Source organism: Eucyclogobius newberryi, unplaced genomic scaffold (genome assembly GCF_026437365.1).
Source record: "Eucyclogobius newberryi isolate DKJ021-1_F unplaced genomic scaffold, fEucNew1.0.hap1 SCAF_3, whole genome shotgun sequence".
NCBI classification, from domain to species: domain Eukaryota; kingdom Metazoa; phylum Chordata; class Actinopteri; order Gobiiformes; family Gobiidae; genus Eucyclogobius; species Eucyclogobius newberryi.
This window is the reverse complement of record NW_027315945.1, coordinates 43,273,394-43,297,441: the sequence shown is the minus strand read 5'-3', so window position 1 is coordinate 43,297,441 and position 24,048 is coordinate 43,273,394. Positions and strand designations below refer to the sequence as shown.

Below are 24,048 nucleotides of genomic sequence, written 5' to 3'. Positions count from 1 at the left end.
AAAAGAGGAGTATCATTTTCTCTAAGAGTGTTGATGGTTCTTTATAGAGGGCCAGACCTAAGAGTGTCGATGGTTCTTTCTAGAGGACCAGACCTAAGAGTGTTGATGGTTCTTTCTAGAGGGCCAGACCTAAGAGTGTTGATGGTTCTTTATAGAGGGCCAGACCTAAGAGTGTTGATGGTTCTTTCTAGAGGGCCAGACCTAAGAGTGTTGATGGTTCTTTATAGAGGGCCAGACCTAAGAGTGTTGATGGTTCTTTCTAGAAGACCAGACCTAAGAGTGTTGATGGTTCTTTCTAGAGGACCAGACCTAAGAGTGTTGATGGTGCTTTATAGAGGGCCAGACCTAAGAGTGTTGATGGTTCTTTATAGAGGGCCAGACCTAAGAGTGTTGATGGTTCTTTATAGAGGGCCAGACGTAAGAGTGTTGATGGTTCTTTCTAGAGGACCAGACCTAAGAGTGTTGATGGTTCTTTCTAGAGGACCAGACCTAAGAGTGTTGATGGTTCTTTATAGAGGGCCAGACCTAAGAGTGTTGATGGTTCTTTCTAGAGGACCAGACCTAAGAGTGTTGATGGTTCTTTCTAGAGGGCCAGACCTAAGAGTGTTGATGGTGCTTTATAGAGGGCCAGACCTAAGAGTGTTGATGGTTCTTTATAGAGGGCCAGACCTAAGAGTGTTGATGGTTCTTTATAGAGGGCCAGACCTAAGAGTGTTGATGGTTCTTTCTAGAGGACCAGACCTAAGAGTGTTGATGGTTCTTTCTAGAGGGCCAGACCTAAGAGTGTTGATGGTTCTTTATAGAGGGCCAGACCTAAGAGTGTTGATGGTTCTTTCTAGAGGGCCAGACCTAAGAGTGTTGATGGTTCTTTATAGAGGGCCAGACCTAAGAGTGTTGATGGTTCTTTCTAGAGGACCAGACCTAAGAGTGTTGATGGTTCTTTCTAGAGGGTCAGACCTAAGAGTGTTGATGGTTATTTATACAGGGCCAGACCTACGAGTGTTGATGGTTCTTTCTAGAGGACCAGACTTAAGAGTGTTGATGGTTCTTTCTAGAGGACCAGACCTAAGAGTGTTGATGGTTCTTTCTAGAGGACCAGACCTAAGAGTGTTGATGGTTCTTTATAGAGGACCAGACCTAAGAGTGTTGATGGTTCTTTATAGAGGGCCAGACCTAAGAGTGTTGATGGTTCTTTCTAGAGGGCCAGACCTAAGAGTGTTGATGGTTCTTTCTAGAGGGCCATACCTAAGAGTGTTGATGGTTCTTTATAGAGGGCCAGACCTTAGAGTGTTGATGGTTCTTTCTAGAGGACCATACCTAAGAGTGTTGATGGTTCTTTCTAGAGGGTCAGACCTAAGAGTGCATTAGAGTTAGGGTTAGGGTTAGAGTTAGAGTTAGAGTTAGGGTTAGGGTTAGAGTTAGAGTTAGAGTTAGGGTTAGGGTTAGGGTTAGGGTTAGAGTTAGAGTTAGAGTTAGAGTTAGGGTTAGGGTTAGGGTTAGAGTTAGAGTTAGAGTTAGAGTTAGAGTTAGAGTTAGAGTTAGAGTTAGAGTTAGAGTTAGAGTTAGAGTTAGAGTTAGAGTTAGGGTTAGGGTTAGAGTTAGTATGAGTTAACCCTAACCAATGTTTACCTCACACATCATATGATTGGACGGGGGGAGGAGCCAGAGAGAACCCCCGGTAACACGGGGAGAACATGCAGACTCCACCCAGAGAGATCATGTGATGTTGGTCTGGTCCGGGAATCGAACCCATGACCTCTTTCTTGGGAGGCAAGAGCGCACCCCAAAATTAAAATGTATGTCGATGGTTCTTTCTAGAGGACCAGACCTAAGAGTGTTGATGGTTCTTTCTAGAGAGCCAGACCTAAGAGTGTTGATGGTTCTTTCTAGAGGGCCAGACCTAAGAGTGTTGATGGTTCTTTCTAGAGGACCAGACCTAAGAGTGTTGATGGTTCTTTCTAGAGGACCAGACCTAAGAGTGTTGATGGTTCTTTATAGAGGGCCAGACCTAAGAGTGTTGATGGTTCTTTCTAGAGGACCAGACCTAAGAGTGGTGATGGTTCTTTCTAGAGGACCAGACCTAAGAGTGTTGATGGTTCTTTATAGAGGGCCAGACCTAAGAGTGTTGATGGTTATTTATACAGGACCAGACCTAAGAGTGTTGATGGTTCTTTCTAGAGGGCCAGACCTAAGAGTGGTGATGGTTCTTTCTAGAGGACCAGACCTAAGAGTGTTGATGGTTCTTTATAGAGGGCCAGACCTAAGAGTGTTGATGGTTCTTTCTAGAGGGCCAGACCTAAGAGTGTTGATGGTTCTTTATAGAGGGCCAGACCTAAGAGTGTTGATGGTTCTTTCTAGAGGACCAGACCTAAGAGTGTTGATGGTTCTTTCTAGAGGGTCAGAACTAAGAGTGTTGATGGTTATTTATACAGGGCCAGACCTAAGAGTGTTGATGGTTCTTTCTAGAGGACCAGACCTAAGAGTGTTGATGGTTCTTTATAGAGGGCCAGACCTAAGAGTGTTGATGGTTATTTATACAGGACCAGACCTAAGAGTGTTGATGGTTCTTTCTAGAGGGCCAGACCTAAGAGTGTTGATGGTTCTTTATAGAGGGCCAGACCTAAGAGTGTTGATGGTTCTTTCTAGAGGGCCAGACCTAAGAGTGTTGATGGTTCTTTATAGAGGGCCAGACCTAAGAGTGTTGATGGTTCTTTCTAGAGGACCAGACCTAAGAGTGTTGATGGTTCTTTCTAGAGGGTCAGACCTAAGAGTGTTGATGGTTATTTATACAGGGCCAGACCTAAGAGTGTTGATGGTTATTTATACAGGACCAGACCTAAGAGTGTTGATGGTTCTTTCTAGAGGGCCAGACCTAAGAGTGTTGATGGTTCTTTATAGAGGGCCAGACCTAAGAGTGTTGATGGTTCTTTCTAGAGGACCAGACCTAAGAGTGTTGATGGTTCTTTATAGAGGGCCAGACCTAAGAGTGTTGATGGTTCTTTCTAGAGGGCCAGACCTAAGAGTGTTGATGGTTCTTTATAGAGGGCCAGACCTAAGAGTGTTGATGGTTCTTTCTAGAGGACCAGACCTAAGAGTGTTGATGGTTCTTTCTAAAGGGTCAGAACTAAGAGTGTTGATGGTTATTTATACAGGGCCAGACCTAAGAGTGTTGATGGTTCTTTCTAGAGGACCAGACCTAAGAGTGTTGATGGTTCTTTATAGAGGGCCAGACCTAAGAGTGTTGATGGTTCTTTATAGAGGGCCAGACCTAAGAGTGTTGATGGTTCTTTATAGAGGACCAGACCTAAGAGTGTTGATGGTTCTTTCTAGAGGGTCAGAACTAAGAGTGTTGATGGTTATTTATACAGGGCCAGACCTAAGAGTGTTGATGGTTCTTTCTAGAGGACCAGACCTAAGAGTGTTGATGGTTCTTTATAGAGGGCCAGACCTAAGAGTGTTGATGGTTATTTATACAGGACCAGACCTAAGAGTGTTGATGGTTCTTTCTAGAGGGCCAGACCTAAGAGTGTTGATGGTTCTTTATAGAGGGCCAGACCTAAGAGTGTTGATGGTTCTTTCTAGAGGGCCAGACCTAAGAGTGTTGATGGTTCTTTATAGAGGGCCAGACCTAAGAGTGTTGATGGTTCTTTCTAGAGGACCAGACCTAAGAGTGTTGATGGTTCTTTCTAGAGGGTCAGACCTAAGAGTGTTGATGGTTATTTATACAGGGCCAGACCTAAGAGTGTTGATGGTTCTTTATAGAGGGCCAGACCTAAGAGTGTTGATGGTTCTTTATAGAGGGCCAGACCTAAGAGTGTTAATGGTTCTTTCTAGAGGACCAGACCTAAGAGTGTTGATGGTTCATTCTAGAGGACCAGACCTAAGAGTGTTGATGGTTCTTTCTAGAGGGCCAGACCTAAGAGTGTTGATGGTTATTTATACAGGGCCAGACCTACGAGTGTTGATGGTTCTTTCTAGAGGGCCAGACCTAAGAGTGTTGATGGTTCTTTCTAGAGGACCAGACCTAAGAGTGTTGATGGTTCTTTCTAGAGGACCAGACCTACATACTTCAGGGGTTTAGTTGAAGTCTCTCTAAAGGACAGAGGGGGCCCCAGAGAGCGGGACATGCTGGAGCTCTGGTTCCTGCTCGGGGCCCTCAGACTCATGTTTACATTTATAAATAATTGCTCACACTTGGTCGTGACTTTATTTTCTCGTAAATCCTTTTGTTGGTCCTGGCACTGACCTCAGAGCTGTAGAACGCTCCCAACGGGTAAACAAGACCATAAGAGGAGGCGCCAGATGGAACTAATCACCTCCATGTGAGAGCAGAGGGAGACGTCTGAGGAGGAGCTCAGGGAGGACCAAGGACAGAGTCTGGAAGGACAGTAGTCTTTAGTAGAGCTGGGTTGAAAAAAACGATTTTCCGAATTTTAATCGATTCGCATATTAATGACCGATTATCGATTCGTACGTCCAAAGATAGAAACGCTTTTGGGTGAATTCTTCATTCTTTTCAAGCATAATAATACTGCAGTGGTTCAAGTACAAGTATACATGTGTACAAGTAAGTAAGTAAGTAAGTCAATGTTATTTCTATAGCACCTTTCACAGACAGAAGTCACAAAGTGCTTCACAAAACACAGAATAAAACAATAAACACACAAAAATTTTTTTACAGTGAACAATACATATACAACAATATACAGTAAAATCAGTCCCTAAAACAAGTGCATTTAAAAGGCTCGACTAAATAAAAAGGTTTTAAGCTGAGCCTTAAAAGCAGTAACTGAGTCCAGTGACCGTAGGGAGAACGGAAGATGGTTCCAGAGTCTGGGGGCCACAGCCTGGAAGGATCTGTCTCCTCTGGTCCCAAAACGGGTGCGAGGAACCAACAGTTCCTGGTCCAAGGACCTTAGTGAGCGAGAGGGAGTGTACGGTGTGATCAGATCGATAATGTACGATGGGACCTGACCATTTAAAGCTCTAAAAGTTAAAACAAGAATTTTAAACTGTATCCATGGAGACGGGCTCCAGTGAAGGGCTCTGAGGGTGAAATATGGCCCTTCTATTTGTGCGGGTCAAGATCCTCACTGCAGAGTTCTGGACCAGCTGCAGACGAGAGAGTTCCTTCTTTTTAAGAGGAAAACAAACTGTTACATTAGTCTAAACGTGAGACACAAATGCATGAATTATAAGTTTCAGGTCATTTTGAGACACCATTTTCCTGAGCTTAGAGATTTTCCTCAACTGAAAGAAACAGTTCCTGGTCAACAGCTCGAGTGGTGCTCTAAAGACATGTCTTTGTCAAAGACATGTCTTTAGAGCTCTAAAGACATGTCTTTGTCAAAGACAACACCCAAGTTTCTAAGACTTGGTTTTACAGTCTGACCTAAAACACCCAAGTACTGGTTTATCCCTGGAATGGCATCATCAAGGGCAATAATCAGAGTTTCTGTTTTGTCTGTTTTTAGCTGCAACGAGTTTTGACTCAGCCATTGTTTTATTTGCACTAAACAACTGACCAAGGAGTTCAGCTTCTGGATCTCAGAAGGTTTAAAAGAGCAATAGAGCTGAATATCGTCAGGAACAGGTGGTAGGACACATCACTAAACTCTTTAATGATCATTCCCAGGGGAATTATATAAAGCAGAAATAAGATGGGACCCAAGACGGAGCCCTGAGGAACTCCACACAACAGATCAGCTGAGTCAGACATGATTTGGTTTGTAGCAACACTAAAACTCCGACCGGATAAATATGAGGAAAACCAATGAAGAACTGACCCCGACAGTCCAATCAGGTCCCTCAGTCTGTTCAACAGGATATGATGGTCGACAGTGTCAAAGGTCAACCGTGCAGACAGATCCAGCAGAACTAGAACCGTGCATGTTCCAGAATCAGCAGACATCATAATGTCACTGGACACTTTGAGCAATGCGGTTTCTGTAGAATGATGTTTGAGGAAACCAGATTGAAAAGAGTCGTGAATGTTTGACTGATCAAGGAAATCTGACAGTTGTTCAGAGCCACATTCTCCAGGATCTGATGAACTGAAGCTTTAATATGGGTCTGAAACTTTAGGGTCTGTCGGCTCCAAGTTAGTTTTTTTCAGTAAAGGCTCAACTATGGCATGTTTAAATGGAGCAGGAAACACACCGGTAGAAAGAGAGAGATTTACCATTTTGGTCCCCCAGGGGCCAATAACATCAAACACTTTGGGGTTTTTCTTGTTGGATGTTATTAGCTGACGGAAGTAATCAGATCTGGAACTTTCCATCATTTCATTGTTGATGACACAAGATCTCTGAGGTGTGACCTTTGACCTCAAGACTGGAGGTTTTCCACAGACGCTCAGTTTTCCGACATAGTCTCTTTAGGTTTAGGATACACAAGTATACACGTGTACAAGTATACATGTGTCATGTACAAGTATACACGTGTACAAGTATACATGTGTCATGTACAAGTATACACGTGTACAAGTATACATGTGTCATGTACAAGTATACACGTGTACAAGTATACATGTGTCATGTACAAGTATACACGTGTACAAGTATACATGTGTCATGTACAAGTATACACGTGTACAAGTATACATGTGTCATGTACAAGTATACACGTGTACAAGTATACATGTGTCATGTACAAGTATACACGTGTACAAGTATACATGTGTCATGTACAAGTATACACGTGTACAAGTATACATGTGTCATGTACAAGTATACATGTGTCATGTACAAGTATACACGTGTACAAGTATACACGTGTACAAGTATACATGTGTCATGTACAAGTATACACATGTACAAGTATACATGTGTCATGTACAAGTATACACGTGTACAAGTATACATGTGTCATGTACAAGTATACACGTGTACAAGTATACATGTGTCATGTACAAGTATACACGTGTACAAGTATACATGTGTCATGTACAAGTATACATGTGTCATGTACAAGTATACACGTGTACAAATATACATGTGTCATGTACAAGTATACACGTGTACAAGTATACATGTGTCATGTACAAGTATACATGTGTCATGTACAAGTATACACGTGTACAAATATACATGTGTCATGTACAAGTATACACGTGTACAAGTATACATGTGTCATGTACAAGTATACACATGTACAAGTATACATGTGTCATGTACAAGTATACACGTGTACAAGTATACACGTGTCATGTACAAGTATACACGTGTACAAGTATACATGTGTCATGTACAAGTATACACGTGTACAAGTATACATGTGTCATGTACAAGTATACACGTGTACAAGTATACATGTGTCATGTACAAGTATACACGTGTACAAGTATACATGTGTCATGTACAAGTATACATGTGTCATGTACAAGTATACACGTGTACAAGTATACATGTGTCATGTACAAGTATACACGTGTACAAGTATACATGTGTCATGTACAAGTATACATGTGTCATGTACAAGTATACACGTGTACAAGTATACACGTGTCATGTACAAGTATACACGTGTACAAGTATACATGTGTCATGTACAAGTATACACGTGTACAAGTATACATGTGTCATGTACAAGTATACACGTGTACAAGTATACACGTGTCATGTACAAGTATACACGTGTACAAGTATACATGTGTCATGTACAAGTATACATGTGTCATGTACAAGTATACACGTGTCATGTACAAGTATACACGTGTACAAGTATACACGTGTCATGTACAAGTATACACGTGTCATGTACAAGTATACACGTGTACAAGTATACATGTGTCATGTACAAGTATACACGTGTACAAGTATACATTTGTCATGTACAAGTATACACGTGTACAAGTATACATGTGTCATGTACAAGTATACACGTGTACAAGTATACATTTGTCATGTACAAGTATACACGTGTACAAGTATACATGTGTCATGTACAAGTATACACGTGTACAAGTATACATGTGTCATGTACAAGTATACACGTGTACAAGTATACACGTGTCATGTACAAGTATACACGTGTACAAGTATACATGTGTCATGTACAAGTATACATGTGTCATGTACAAGTATACACGTGTACAAGTATACATGTGTCATGTACAAGTATACACGTGTACAAGTATACATGTGTCATGTACAAGTATACACGTGTACAAGTATACACGTGTCATGTACAAGTATACACGTGTACAAGTATACACGTGTCATGTACAAGTATACATGTGTCATGTACAAGTATACACGTGTACAAGTATACATGTGTCATGTACAAGTATACACGTGTACAAGTATACATGTGTCATGTACAAGTATACACGTGTACAAGTATACACGTGTCATGTACAAGTATACACGTGTACAAGTATACATGTGTCATGTACAAGTATACACGTGTACAAGTATACATGTGTCATGTACAAGTATACACGTGTACAAGTATACACGTGTCATGTACAAGTATACACGTGTACAAGTATACATGTGTCATGTACAAGTATACACGTGTACAAGTATACATGTGTCATGTACAAGTATACACGTGTACAAGTATACATGTGTCATGTACAAGTATACACGTGTACAAGTATACATGTGTCATGTACAAGTATACACGTGTACAAGTATACACGTGTCATGTACAAGTATACACGTGTACAAGTATACATGTGTCATGTACAAGTATACACGTGTACAAGTATACATGTGTCGTGTACAAGTATACACGTGTACAAGTATACACGTGTCATGTACAAGTATACACGTGTACAAGTATACATGTGTCGTGTACAAGTATACACGTGTACAAGTATACACGTGTCATGTACAAGTATACACGTGTACAAGTATACATGTGTCATGTACAAGTATACATGTGTCATGTACAAGTATACACGTGTACAAGTATACATGTGTCATGTACAAGTATACACGTGTACAAGTATACATGTGTCGTGTACAAGTATACACGTGTACAAGTATACATGTGTCGTGTACAAGTATACATGTGTCGTGTACAAGTATACACGTGTACAAGTATACATGTGTCGTGTACAAGTATACATGTGTCATGTACAAGTATACACGTGTACAAGTATACATGTGTCATGTACAAGTATACACGTGTACAAGTATACATGTGTCATGTACAAGTATACACGTGTACAAGTATACATGTGTCATGTACAAGTATACACGTGTACAAGTATACACGTGTCATGTACAAGTATACACGTGTACAAGTATACATGTGTCATGTACAAGTATACACGTGTACAAGTATACACGTGTCATGTACAAGTATACACGTGTACAAGTATACACGTGTCATGTACAAGTATACACGTGTACAAGTATACACGTGTCATGTACAAGTATACACGTGTCATGTACAAGTATACACGTGTACAAGTATACACGTGTCATGTACAAGTATACACGTGTACAAGTATACACGTGTCATGTACAAGTATACACGTGTACAAGTATACACGTGTCATGTACAAGTATACACGTGTACAAGTATACACGTGTCATGTACAAGTATACACGTGTCATGTACAAGTATACACGTGTACAAGTATACACGTGTCATGTACAGTATACACGTGTCATGTACAAGTATACACGTGTCATGTACAGTATACACGTGTCATGTACAAGTATACACGTGTCATGTACAGTATACACGTGTACAAGTATACACGTGTCATGTACAGTATACACGTGTCATGTACAGTATACACGTGTCATGTACAAGTATACACGTGTCATGTACAGTATACACGTGTCATGTACAAGTATACACGTGTCATGTACAGTATACACGTGTCATGTACAAGTATACACGTGTACAAGTATACACGTGTCATGTACAGTATACACGTGTCATGTACAAGTATACACGTGTCATGTACAGTATACACGTGTCATGTACAAGTATACACGTGTCATGTACAAGTATACACGTGTCATGTACAGTATACACGTGTCACGTACAAGTACACAGTCCTGGATGATGTTTCTTGAAGGTGGATTGACCCTTGACCTTCAGTAACTACAAGACTTGTGAGATTTGCTGTTTCATATTGATATAATACTAGTTTGAATATGTTGCTTCTCTCCACAGTCATGAATTGAAGGAAACGCTTCAAATACATTTTTCATTTTTAATAACATTAACCCCCGGATCCAATCGAAATCAGATCCAATCAAAATCAGATCCAATCAAAATCAGATCCAATCGAAATCAGATCGAAATCAGACGGAATCTGAGAAAATCGGAAAAAAACAATTTTGAAATGTAAAAATCAGAATCGAATCGATTTTTGAAATTTGAATGGAAACCCAGCTCTACATATATTATATATATATATCATATATATATATATATATATATATGATATATATAATATTAAACGTCTCAGTTAAAGCCCCAGCACAGATGTCCCCAGGAGCCACAGATGTCCCCAGGAGCCACAGATGTCCCCAGGAGCCACAGATGTCCCCAGGAGCCACAGATGTCCCCAGGAGCCACAGATGTCCCCAGGAGCCACAGATGTCCCCAGGAGCCACAGATGTCCCCAGGAGCCACAGATATCCCCAGGAGCCACAGATGTCCCCAGGAGCCACAGATGTCCCCAGGAGCCACAGATGTCTCCAGGAGCCACACATGTCCCCAGGAGCCACACATGTCCCCAGGAGCCACACATGTCTCCAGGAGCCACACATGTCTCCAGGAGCCACAGATCCAGAGTCACTGCCTTCTCCACCATGAAGCGCAAAAATATCAACATCTAAGTGAAGTCCTCAGGAGCCTCCAGAAGTCCAGCACTTTGTGGTGAGGACATGGTCCAAAGTGAAGACGGGTCAATGTGTCAAAGACCAAGACACTTTTCTGGTGGGATCCCAGGACTTATGGTGCTGGACATATGGTGCTGGACTTATGGTGCTGGACATATGGTGCTGGACTTATGGTGCTGGACTTTTGGTGCTGGACTTATGGTGCTGGACTTATGGTGCTGGACATATGGTGCTGGACATATGGTGCTGGACTTTTGGTGCTGGACTTATGGTGCTGGACTTATGGTGCTGGACATATGGTGCTGGACATATGGTGCTGGACTTTTGGTGCTGGACTTATGGTGCTGGACTTATGGTGCTGGACTTATGGTGCTGGACATATGGTGCTGGACATATGGTGCTGGACATATGGTGCTGGACATATGTTGCTGGACTTATGGTGCTGGACATATGTTGCTGGACTTATGGTGCTGGACATATGGTGCTGGACATATGGTGCTGGACATATGTTGCTGGACTTATGGTGCTGGACATATGGTGCTGGACATATGGTGCTGGACTTATGGTGCTGGACATATGGTGCTGGACTTATGGTGCTGGACATATGGTGCTGGACTTATGGTGCTGGACTGGACTTATGGTGCTGGACATATGGTGCTGGACTTATGGTGCTGGACATATGGTGCTGGACTTATGGTGCTGGACTTATGGTGCTGGACTTATGGTGCTGGACATATGGTGCTGGACTTATGGTGCTGGACTGGACTTATGGTGCTGGACTTATGGTGCTGGACATATGGTGCTGGACTTATGGTGCTGGACATATGGTGCTGGACTTATGGTGCTGGACTTATGGTGCTGGACTTATGGTGCTGGACTTATGGTGCTGGACATATGGTGCTGGACTTATGGTGCTGGACATATGGTGCTGGACTTATGGTGCTGGACTTATGGTGCTGGACTTATGGTGCTGGACTTATGGTGCTGGACTTATGGTGCTGGACTTATGGTGCTGGACTTATGATGCTGGACTTATGGTGCTGGACATATGGTGCTGGACATATGGTGCTGGACATATGTTGCTGGACTTATGGTGCTGGACATATGGTGCTGGACATATGGTGCTGGACATATGGTGCTGGACTTATGGTGCTGGACTTATGGTGCTGGACATATGGTGCTGGACTTATGGTGCTGGACTGGACTTATGGTGCTGGACTTATGGTGCTGGACATATGGTGCTGGACATATGGTGCTGGACATATGGTGCTGGACTTATGGTGCTGGACTTATGGTGCTGGACTTATGGTGCTGGACTTATGGTGCTGGACTTATGGTGCTGGACATATGGTGCTGGACATATGGTGCTGGACATATGGTGCTGGACTTATGGTGCTGGACTTATGATGCTGGACTTTCACTGGTCAAGACGGTCAACTGCCTCCAGCCTTGATATGGTCCTCCAGAGTCCAGAGGCATCGCCTGTCGTGTGATCCTGTCTGCACATGGCACTGTCCAGGATGACCCCTGACCTCTATGCAGAGGTCAACGGCCTATCGTTACCGTCTTCAACGTCCTCATCGTCAACAACGTCCTCATCATCAACAACGTCCTCATCGTCAACGTCCTCATCGTCAACGTCCTCATCGTCAACGTCCTCATCGTCAACGTCTTCAAGTGCTTTTGAGTCAGGATGTATTATTGGTGCGAACGGAGGAAGATGGAAGAAGCAGAATTTTATCAGCCACGCCCAGCTGGTCGGTCCTGATGAGATCCACACGCAGAATCACAGCTGCACATTCTAGAGCCGGATCCAGCGAGCGCTCGCCACACGCAGAGTCACAGCTGCACATTCTAGAGCCGGGTCCAGCGAGCGCTCGCCACACGCAGAGTCACAGCTGCACATTCTAGAGCCGGATCCAGCGAGCGCTCGCCACACGCAGAGTCACAGCTGCACATTCTAGAGCCGGATCCAGCGAGCGCTCGCCACACGCAGAGTCACAGCTGCACATTCTAGAGCCGGGTCCAGCGAGCGCTCGCCACACGCAGAGTCACAGCTGCACATTCTAGAGCCGGGTCCAGCGAGCGCTCGCCACACGCAGAGTCACAGCTGCACATTCTAGAGCCGGGTCCAGCGAGCGCTCGCCACACGCAGAGTCACAGCTACACATTCTAGAGCCGGGTCCAGCGAACGCTCGCCACACGCAGAGTCACAGCTGCACATTCTAGAGCCGGGTCCAGCGAGCGCTCGCCACACGCAGAGTCACAGCTGCACATTCTAGAGCCGGATCCAGCGAGCGCTCGCCACACGCAGAGTCACAGCTGCACATTCTAGAGCCGGGTCCAGCGAGCGCTCGCCACACGCAGAGTCACAGCTGCACATTCTAGAGCCGGATCCAGCGAGCGCTCGCCACACGCAGAGTCACAGCTGCACATTCTAGAGCCGGATCCAGCGAGCGCTCGCCACACGCAGAGTCACAGCTGCACATTCTAGAGCCGGATCCAGCGAGCGCTCGCCACACGCAGAGTCACAGCTGCACATTCTAGAGCCGGGTCCAGCGAGCGCTCGCCACACGCAGAGTCACAGCTGCACATTCTAGAGCCGGATCCAGCGAGCGCTCGCCACACGCAGAGTCACAGCTGCACATTCTAGAGCCGGGTCCAGCGAGCGCTCGCCACACGCAGAGTCACAGCTGCACATTCTAGAGCCGGATCCAGCGAGCGCTCGCCACACGCAGAGTCACAGCTGCACATTCTAGAGCCGGGTCCAGCGAGCGCTCGCCACACGCAGAGTCACAGCTGCACATTCTAGAGCCGGATCCAGCGAGCGCTCGCCACACGCAGAGTCACAGCTGCACATTCTAGAGCCGGGTCCAGCGAGCGCTCGCCACACGCAGAGTCACAGCTGCACATTCTAGAGCCGGATCCAGCGAGCGCTCGCCACACGCAGAGTCACAGCTGCACATTCTAGAGCCGGGTCCAGCGAGCGCTCGCCACACGCAGAATCACAGCTGCACATTCTAGAGCCGGATCCAGCGAGCGCTCGCCACACGCAGAGTCACAGCTGCACATTCTAGAGCCGGGTCCAGCGAGCGCTCGCCACACGCAGAGTCACAGCTGCACATTCTAGAGCCGGATCCAGCGAGCGCTCGCCACACGCAGAGTCACAGCTGCACATTCTAGAGCCGGATCCAGCGAGCGCTCGCCACACGCAGAGTCACAGCTGCACATTCTAGAGCCGGGTCCAGCGAGCGCTCGCCACACGCAGAGTCACAGCTGCACATTCTAGAGCCGGGTCCAGCGAGCGCTCGCCACACGCAGAGTCACAGCTGCACATTCTAGAGCCGGGTCCAGCGAGCGCTCGCCACACGCAGAGTCACAGCTACACATTCTAGAGCCGGGTCCAGCGAACGCTCGCCACACGCAGAGTCACAGCTGCACATTCTAGAGCCGGGTCCAGCGAGCGCTCGCCACACGCAGAGTCACAGCTGCACATTCTAGAGCCGGATCCAGCGAGCGCTCGCCACACGCAGAGTCACAGCTGCACATTCTAGAGCCGGGTCCAGCGAGCGCTCGCCACACGCAGAGTCACAGCTGCACATTCTAGAGCCGGATCCAGCGAGCGCTCGCCACACGCAGAGTCACAGCTGCACATTCTAGAGCCGGATCCAGCGAGCGCTCGCCACACGCAGAGTCACAGCTGCACATTCTAGAGCCGGATCCAGCGAGCGCTCGCCACACGCAGAGTCACAGCTGCACATTCTAGAGCCGGGTCCAGCGAGCGCTCGCCACACGCAGAGTCACAGCTGCACATTCTAGAGCCGGATCCAGCGAGCGCTCGCCACACGCAGAGTCACAGCTGCACATTCTAGAGCCGGGTCCAGCGAGCGCTCGCCACACGCAGAGTCACAGCTGCACATTCTAGAGCCGGATCCAGCGAGCGCTCGCCACACGCAGAGTCACAGCTGCACATTCTAGAGCCGGGTCCAGCGAGCGCTCGCCACACGCAGAGTCACAGCTGCACATTCTAGAGCCGGATCCAGCGAGCGCTCGCCACACGCAGAGTCACAGCTGCACATTCTAGAGCCGGGTCCAGCGAGCGCTCGCCACACGCAGAGTCACAGCTGCACATTCTAGAGCCGGATCCAGCGAGCGCTCGCCACACGCAGAGTCACAGCTGCACATTCTAGAGCCGGGTTTTGTTTCCGCCCCAGTGTAAGAACGACCCAGACTCTGCACGTGTGGCTTTCAAGAGGAAAGAGCAGAATAATGCCAGGCAGGTCACATGTCTGTACTGCAGAGAGTTAAACTGAAGTCACTTCCTGTTGCGGGGAAAACACGGCTGATTTGTACTTTTGGACGGACAGTATAAAACTCCAAAGTAAAAGTATTTCTGTGGAATTATGACTTAAGTTGAAATACTGAAGTATTCGCTGTAGAATCTATCAAGTATAAAGAAAATACAGATCATTTTCAATTGAGGCATAAAAAACAAATGCCTTGAAAACAGGAAATGCTGTTGACATTGGTAACTGTGTCTCAGGCCACACCCCCTGACATGTGGGGTTCCCCAAGGGTCAGTCCTGGGACTACTTCTGTTCAACCTCTACATGCTGCCACTAGGTCACATGACACGCAGTGATAATGTGTCAGAATGATGCAGTGTCCTCACAGACTCGTGTCCTCACACACTCACTCTCGTGTCCTCACACACTCGTGTCCTCACACACTCGTGTCCTCACACACTCACTCTCGTGTCCTCACACACTCGTGTCCTCACACACTCGTGTCCTCACACACTCACTCTCGTGTCCTCACACACTCGTGTCCTCACACACTCGTGTCCTCACACACTCACTCTCGTGTCCTCACACACTCACACTCGTGTCCTCACACACTCGTGTCCTCACACACTCGTGTCCTCACACACTCACTCTCGTGTCCTCACACACTCACTCTCGTGTCCTCACACACTCGTGTCCTCACACACTCACACTCGTGTACTCACACATTCGTCTCCTCACACACTCACACTCGTGTCCTCACACACTCACACTCGTCTCCTCACACACTCGTCTCCTCACACACTCACACTCGTGTCCTCACACACTCGTCTCCTCACACACTCACACTCTTGTCCTCACACACTCGTCTCCTCACTCACTCGTCTCCTCACACACTCACACTCGTCTCCTCACACACTCGTCTCCTCACACACTCGTGTCCTCACACACTCACACTCGTCTCCTCACACACTCACACTCGTCTCCTCACACACTCGTCTCCTCACATACTCACACTCGTGTCCTCACACACTCGTCTCCTCTCACACTCATACTCGTCTCCTCACACACTCACACTCGTCTCACACACTCACACTCGTCTCCTCACACACTCGTCTCCTCACACACTCACACTCGTGCCCTCACACACTCGTCTCCTCACACACTCACACTTGTGTCCTCACACACTCGTGTCCTCACACACTCACACTCGTCTCCTCACACACTCGTCTCCTCACACACTCACACTCGTGTCCTCACACACTCGTCTCCTCACACACTCACACTCTTGTCCTCACACACTCGTCTCCTCACTCACTCGTCTCCTCACACACTCACACTCGTCTCCTCACACACTCGTCTCCTCACACACTCGTGTCCTCACACACTCACACTCGTCTCCTCACACACTCGTCTCCTCACATACTCACACTCGTGTCCTCACACACTCGTCTCCTCTCACACTCATACTCGTCTCCTCACACACTCACACTCGTCTCACACACTCACACTCGTCTCCTCACACACTCGTCTCCTCACACACTCGTCTCCTCACACACTCGTCTCCTCACACACTCACACTCGTGCCCTCACACACTCGTCTCCTCACACACTCACACTTGTGTCCTCACACACTCGTGTCCTCACACACTCACACTCGTCTCTTCACACACTCGTCTCCTCACACACTCGTCTCCTCACACACTCGTCTCCTCACATACTCACACTCGTCTCCTCACACTCGTCTCCTCAGCTCTTTCTTCCATAGAAGTCCACAATCTCCAGAGTCATAACTCTTCTGGTTCTGTTTACTCACAGGATGTACAGTCAGTCCTGGTTCTGATCTGGTTCTGATCTGGTTCTGACCTGGTTCTAATCTGGTTCTGATCTGGTTCTTACCTGGTTCTGACCTGGTTCTTTTGACTCTGATCTGCAGCTCGGAAACATACAAAGCAAGACTCCACGTTGAACGAGGAGTGGAAGAGCATGTTCGGGTCCCAGGAGCCGACTGCTGCCTCCGCTTTGGTATGAGTCTGTTACACCTGTGATCCCAGGCCCGGTCCTGTTTAGGTCCCGTTTAGGCCCGGTCCCATTTAGGCCCGGTCTTGTTTAGGTCCTGTTTAGGCAGGGTCCCGTTTAGGCCCGGTCCCGTTTAGGTCCCGTTTAGTTCCGGTCTCATTTAGGCCCGGTCTTGTTTAGGTCCCGTTTAGGCCCCGTTTTGGCCCGGTCTTGTTTAGGTCGTGTTTAGGCCGAGTCCCGTTTAGGTCCCATTTAGGCCCGATCCCGTTTAGGCCCCGTTCAGGCCCGGTCTTGTTTAGGTCCCATTTAGGCCCGGTCGCGTTTAGGCCCTGTTTAGGCCCGGTCGCGTTTAGGTCCCGTTTAGGCCCGGTCCCGTTTAGGCCCCGTTTAGGCCCGGTCTTGTTTAGGTCCCGTTTAGGCCCGGTCCCGTTTAGGCCCGGTCCCGTTTAGGCCCGGTTCCGTTTAGGCCCGGTCTTGTTTAGGTCCCGTTTAGGCCCGGTCTTGTTTAGGTCCAGGTTAGGCCCGGTCCCGTTTAGGTCCCGTTTGGCCCGGTCCCGTTTAGGTCCAGGTTAGGCCCGGTTCATTGGCTTTGGATCATCAATCTCTCTCAGCCCTCAGAGTCTCAGAAGCGGTCCTCGGTTCCTCCCTCGGTCCCGTTGGTCCAGTCCTGGTCCGGTCCTGGGTTCCTGCGGCAGGTTCACAGCTGCAGGTCGGACCTTCAGACTCTGGTGCAGCTGAAGCGAGAACAGAGTAGCGCAGAGAGGATGGCCAAGCACCTGATGGAGAGCGCCGAGTGGGAGAGCCGCCCCCCTCCACCAGGTACTCACCTCTGTCATGTTCTGTCCTCTATCAGGTCCTCACCTCCATCAGGTCCTCACCTCTATCAGGTCCTAACCACCCATTGGCAGGTTGGCATCCTAAAGGTCTCCTGATGGCCTCTTTTACCTCTTCTCTCTTTCCTCAGGTTGGCATCCTAAAGGTCTCCTGGTGGCCTCTCTTACCTCTTCTCTCTTTCTTCAGGTTGGCATCCTAAAGGTCTCCTGGTGGCCTCTCTTACGTCTCCTGGTGGCCTCTCTTACCTCTTCTCTCTTTCTTCAGGTTGGCATCCTAAAGGTCTCCTGGTGGCCTCTCTTACCTCTTCTCTTTTTCTTCAGGTTGGCATCCTAAAGGTCTCCTGGTGGCCTCTCTTACCTCTTCTCTCTTTCCTCAGGTTGGCATCCTAAAGGTCTCCTGGTGGCCTCTCTTACCTCTTCTCTCTTTCCTCAGGTTGGCATCCTAAAGGTCTCCTGGTGGCCTCTCTTACCTCTTCTCTCTTTCCTCAGGTTGGCATCCTAAAGGTCTCCTGATGGCCTCTCTTACCTCTTCTCTCTCTCTTCAGGTTGGCATCCTAAAGGTCTCCTGGTGGCCTCTCTTACCTCTTCTCTCTTTCCTCAGGTTGGCGTCCTAAAGGTCTCCTGGTGGCCTCTCTTACCTCTTCTCTCTTTCCTCAGGTTGGCATCCTAAAGGTCTCCTGGTGGCCTCTCTTACCTCTTCTCTCTTTCCTCAGGTTGGCATCCTAAAGGTCTCCTGGTGGCCTCTCTTACCTCTTCTCTCTTTCCTCAGGTTAGCATCCTAAAGGTCTCCTGGTGGCCTCTCTTACCTCTTCTCTCTTTCTTCAGGTTGGCATCCTAAAGGTCTCCTTGGTGGCCTCTCTTACCTCTTCTCTCTTTCTTCAGGTTGGCATCCTAAAGGTCTCCTGGTGGCCTCTCTTACCTCTTCTCTCTTTCTTCAGGTTGGCATCCTAAAGGTCTCCTGGTGGCCTCTCTTACCTCTTCTCTCTTTCCTCAGGTTGGCATCCTAAAGGTCTCCTGGTGGCCTCTCTTACCTCTTCTCTCTTTCTTCAGGTTGGCATCCTAAAGGTCTCCTGGTGGCCTCTCTTACCTCTTCTCTCTTTCTTCAGGTTGGCATCCTAAAGGTGTCCTGGTGGCCTCTCTTACCTCTTCTCTCTTTCTTCAGGTTGGCATCCTAAAGGTCTCCTGGTGGCCTCTCTTACCTCTTCTCTCTTTCCTCAGGTTGGCATCCTAAAGGTCTCCTGGTGGCCTCTCTTACCTCTTCTCTCTTTCCTCAGGTTGGCATCCTAAAGGTCTCCTGGTGGCCTCTCTTACCTCTTCTCTCTTTCTTCAGGTTGGCATCCTACAGGTCTCCTGGTGGCCTCTCTTACCTCTTCTCTCTTTCCTCAGGTTGGCATCCTAAAGGTCTCCTGGTGGCCTCTCTTTCCTCAGGTTGGCATCCTAAAGGTCTCCTGGTGGCCTCTCTTACCTCTTCTCTCTTTCCTCAGGTTGGCATCCTAAAGGTCTCCTGGTGGCCTCTCTTACCTCTTCTCTCTTTCCTCAGGTTGGCATCCTAAAGGTCTCCTGGTTGCCTCTCTTACCTCTTCTCTCTTTCCTCAGATTGGCATCCTAAAGGTCTCCTGGTGGCCTCTCTTACCTCTTCTCTCTTTCCTCAGGTTGGCATCCTAAAGGTCTCCTGGTGGCCTCTCTTACCTCTTCTCTCTTTCCTCAGGTTGGCATCCTAAAGGTCTCCTGGTGGCCTCTCTTACCTCTTCTCTCTTTCCTCAGGTTGGCATCCTAAAGGTCTCCTGGTGGCCTCTCTTACCTCTTCTCTCTTTCCTCAGGTTGGCATCCTAAAGGTCTCCTGATGGCCTCTCTTACCTCTTCTCTCTCTCTTCAGGTTGGCATCCTAAAGGTCTCCTGGTGGCCTCTCTTACCTCTTCTCTCTTTCCTCAGGTTGGCGTCCTAAAGGTCTCCTGGTGGCCTCTCTTACCTCTTCTCTCTTTCCTCAGGTTGGCATCCTAAAGGTCTCCTGGTGGCCTCTCTTACCTCTTCTCTCTTTCCTCAGGTTGGCATCCTAAAGGTCTCCTGGTGGCCTCTCTTACCTCTTCTCTCTTTCCTCAGGTTAGCATCCTAAAGGTCTCCTGGTGGCCTCTCTTACCTCTTCTCTCTTTCTTCAGGTTGGCATCCTAAAGGTCTCCTTGGTGGCCTCTCTTACCTCTTCTCTCTTTCTTCAGGTTGGCATCCTAAAGGTCTCCTGGTGGCCTCTCTTACCTCTTCTCTCTTTCTTCAGGTTGGCATCCTAAAGGTCTCCTGGTGGCCTCTCTTACCTCTTCTCTCTTTCCTCAGGTTGGCATCCTAAAGGTCTCCTGGTGGCCTCTCTTACCTCTTCTCTCTTTCTTCAGGTTGGCATCCTAAAGGTCTCCTGGTGGCCTCTCTTACCTCTTCTCTCTTTCTTCAGGTTGGCATCCTAAAGGTGTCCTGGTGGCCTCTCTTACCTCTTCTCTCTTTCTTCAGGTTGGCATCCTAAAGGTCTCCTGGTGGCCTCTCTTACCTCTTCTCTCTTTCCTCAGGTTGGCATCCTAAAGGTCTCCTGGTGGCCTCTCTTACCTCTTCTCTCTTTCCTCAGGTTGGCATCCTAAAGGTCTCCTGGTGGCCTCTCTTACCTCTTCTCTCTTTCTTCAGGTTGGCATCCTACAGGTCTCCTGGTGGCCTCTCTTACCTCTTCTCTCTTTCCTCAGGTTGGCATCCTAAAGGTCTCCTGGTGGCCTCTCTTTCCTCAGGTTGGCATCCTAAAGGTCTCCTGGTGGCCTCTCTTACCTCTTCTCTCTTTCCTCAGGTTGGCATCCTAAAGGTCTCCTGGTGGCCTCTCTTACCTCTTCTCTCTTTCCTCAGGTTGGCATCCTAAAGGTCTCCTGGTTGCCTCTCTTACCTCTTCTCTCTTTCCTCAGATTGGCATCCTAAAGGTCTCCTGGTGGCCTCTCTTACCTCTTCTCTCTTTCCTCAGGTTGGCATCCTAAAGGTCTCCTGGTGGCCTCTCTTACCTCTTCTCTCTTTCCTCAGGTTGGCATCCTAAAGGTCTCCTGGTGGCCTCTCTTACCTCTTCTCTCTTTCCTCAGGTTGGCATCCTAAAGGTCTCCTGGTTGCCTCTCTTACCTCTTCTCTCTTTCCTCAGGTTGGCATCCTAAAGGTCTCCTGGTGGCCTCTCTTACCTCTTCTCTCTTTCCTCAGGTTGGCATCCTAAAGGTCTCCTGGTGGCCTCTCTTTCCTCAGGTTGGCATCCTAAAGGTCTCCTGGTGGCCTCTCTTACCTCTTCTCTCTTTCCTCAGGTTGGCATCCTAAAGGTCTCCTGGTGGCCTCTCTTACCTCTTCTCTCTTTCCTCAGGTTGGCATCCTAAAGGTCTCCTGGTGGCTCACCTTCATGAGCACAAAGCTGCTGTGAACAGAATCCGGGTTTCAGACGAACATTCCATCTTCGCCACAGCTTCAAACGACGGCACCGTCAAAGTGTGGGACAGTCAGAAGATGGAGGGCAAGACCACCACAACCAGGTACTCTTTGCACCACCAGGTGCTCTGCACCACCAGGTGCTCTCTGCAGTGAGGTGCTCTCTCCACCACCAGGTACTCTCTGCACCACCAGGTACTGACCTCCTCTCATGTGTTTCAGGTCCGTGCTGACGTACTCTCGTCTCGGGGGACATGTGAAGACATTGTCCTTCTGTCAGGGGTCTCATTATCTGGCCGCCGCCTCAGACAACGGCTCCATCCAACTGCTCACCATCGAGGCCAACAAGCCCCCCAAGTCTCCCAAAGTCCAGGCCTTCCAGACCAGGTGAGACCAGGACCAGGACCAGACCAGGTGAGACCAGGACCAGACCAGGTGAGACCAGGACCAGACCAGGACCAGACCAGGACCAGACCAGGACCAGACCTGGACCAGACCAGGTGAGACCAGGACCAGATTAGTTGAGACCAGCACCAGGACCAAACCAGGACCAGGACCAGAACTAATGAAGTACCAGGAGCAGGATTCTCCCATACTTTTTGTTCTGAAGTTTTGGTTCTTGACCTTGTGGAGGGGGACTCTGTGGTTCTTGACCTTGTGGTGGAGGACTCTGTGGTTCTTGACCTTGTGGAGGGGGACTCTGTGGTTCTTGACCTTGTGGAGGGGGACTCTGTGGTTCTTGACCTTGTGGAGGGGGACTCTGTGGTTCTTGACCTTGTGGAGGGGGACTCTGTGGTTCTTGACCTTGTGGAGGGGGACTCTGTGGTTCTTGACCTTGTGGAGGGGGACTCTGTGGTTCTTGACCTTGTGGTGGAGGACTCTGTGGTTTTTGACCTTGTGGAGGGGGACTCTGTGGTTCTTGACATTGTGGAGGGGGACTCTGTGGTTCTTGACCTTGTGGTGGAGGACTCTGTGGTTTTTGACCTTGTGGAGGGGGACTCTGTGGTTCTTGACCTTGTGGAGGGGGACTCTGTGGTTCTTGACCTTATGGAGGGGGACTCTGTGGTTCTTGACCTTGTGGAGGAGGACTCTGTGGTTCTAACTTGGTTCCTGTGGTGTCAGGAGCCTGGACCTGGTGGAGGGGGACTCTGTGGTTCTTGACCTTTTGGAGGGGGACTCTGTGGTTCTAACATGGTTCCTGTGGTGTCAGGAGCCTGGACCTGGTGGAGGGGGACTCTGTGGTTCTTGACTTTGTGGAGGGGGACTCTGTGGTTCTTGACCTTGTGGAGGGGGACTCTGTGGTTCTTGACCTGGTGGAGGAGGACTCTGTGGTTCTTGACCTTGTGGAGGGGGACTCTGTGGTTCTAACTTGGTTCCTGTGGTGTCAGAAGCCTGGACCTGGTGGAGGAGGACTCTGTGGTTCTTGACCTTGTGGAGGGGGACTCTGTGGTTCTAACTTGGTTCCTGTGGTGTCAGGAGCCTGGACCTGGTGGAGGAGGACTCTGTGGTTCTTGACCTTGTGGAGGGGGACTCTGTGGTTCTAACTTGGTTCCTGTGGTGTCAGAAGCCTGGACCTGGTGGAGGAGGACTCTTTGGTTATTGACCTTGTGGAGGGGGACTCTGTGGTTCTAATTTGGTTCCTGTGGTGTCAGGAGCCTGGATCTGGTGGAGGAGGACTCTGTGGTTCTTGACCTTGTGGAGGGGGACTCTGTGGTTCTAACTTGGTTCCTGTGGTGTCAGGAGCCTGAACCTGGTGGAGGGGGACTCTGTGGTTCTTGACCTGGTGGAGGAGGACTCTGTGGTTCTTGACCTTGTGGAGGGGGACTCTGTGGTTCTAACTTGGTTCCTGTGGTGTCAGGAGCCTGAACCTGGTGGAGGAGGACTCTGTGGTTCTTGACCTGGTGGAGGAGGACTCTGTGGTTCTTGACCTTGTGGAGGGGGACTCTGTGGTTCTAACTTGGTTCCTGTGGTGTCAGGAGCCTGAACCTGGTGGAGGGGGACTCTGTGGTTCTTGACCTGGTGGAGGAGGACTCTGTGGTTCTTGACCTTGTGGAGGGGGACTCTGTGGTTCTAACTTGGTTCCTGTGGTGTCAGGAGCCTGAACCTGGTGGAGGGGGACTCTGTGGTTCTTGACCTGGTGGAGGAGGACTCTGTGGTTCTTGACCTTGTGGAGGGGGACTCTGTGGTTCTAACTTGGTTCCTGTGGTGTCAGGAGCCTGGACCTGGTGGAGGAGGATTCTGTGGTTCTTGACCTTGTGGAGGGGGACTCTGTGGTTCTAACTTGGTTCCTGTGGTGTCAGGAGCCTGGATCTGGTGGAGGAGGACTCTGTGGTTCTTGACCTTGTGGAGGGGGACTCTGTGGTTCTAACTTGGTTCCTGTGGTGTCAGGAGCCTGAACCTGGTGGAGGGGGACTCTGTGGTTCTTGACCTGGTGGAGGAGGACTCTGTGGTTCTTGACCTTGTGGAGGGGGACTCTGTGGTTCTAACTTGGTTCCTTCGGTGTCAGGAGCCTGAACCTGGTGGAGGGGGACTCTGTGGTTCTTGACCTGGTGGAGGGGGACTCTGTGGTTCTTGACCTTGTGGAGGGGGACTCTGTGGTTCTAACTTGGTTCCTGTGGTGTCAGGAGCCTGGACCTGGTGGAGGAGGATTCTGTGGTTCTTGACCTTGTGGAGGGG

The 24,048-nt window shown here is 48.6% G+C and overlaps 1 protein-coding gene across 2 annotated transcripts in view; it reads left to right on the top strand.

The window, feature by feature from the left end:
- Positions 1-22,990, top strand: part of pik3r4 (phosphoinositide-3-kinase, regulatory subunit 4) — a 72,803-nt gene extending 49,813 nt beyond the window's left edge. For both annotated transcript variants that reach the window (XM_072460240.1, XM_072460239.1), the window contains 5 exons: positions 17,034-17,122; positions 17,728-17,935; positions 21,311-21,476; positions 21,595-21,759; positions 22,849-22,990. In XM_072460240.1, the coding sequence (XP_072316341.1) occupies positions 17,034-17,122; positions 17,728-17,935; positions 21,311-21,476; positions 21,595-21,759; positions 22,849-22,975 (755 nt within the window). In that variant the 3' untranslated portion in view covers positions 22,976-22,990. The remainder of the gene's footprint in view (positions 1-17,033; positions 17,123-17,727; positions 17,936-21,310; positions 21,477-21,594; positions 21,760-22,848) is intronic.
- The last annotated feature ends 1,058 nt before the right edge of the window (positions 22,991-24,048 follow it).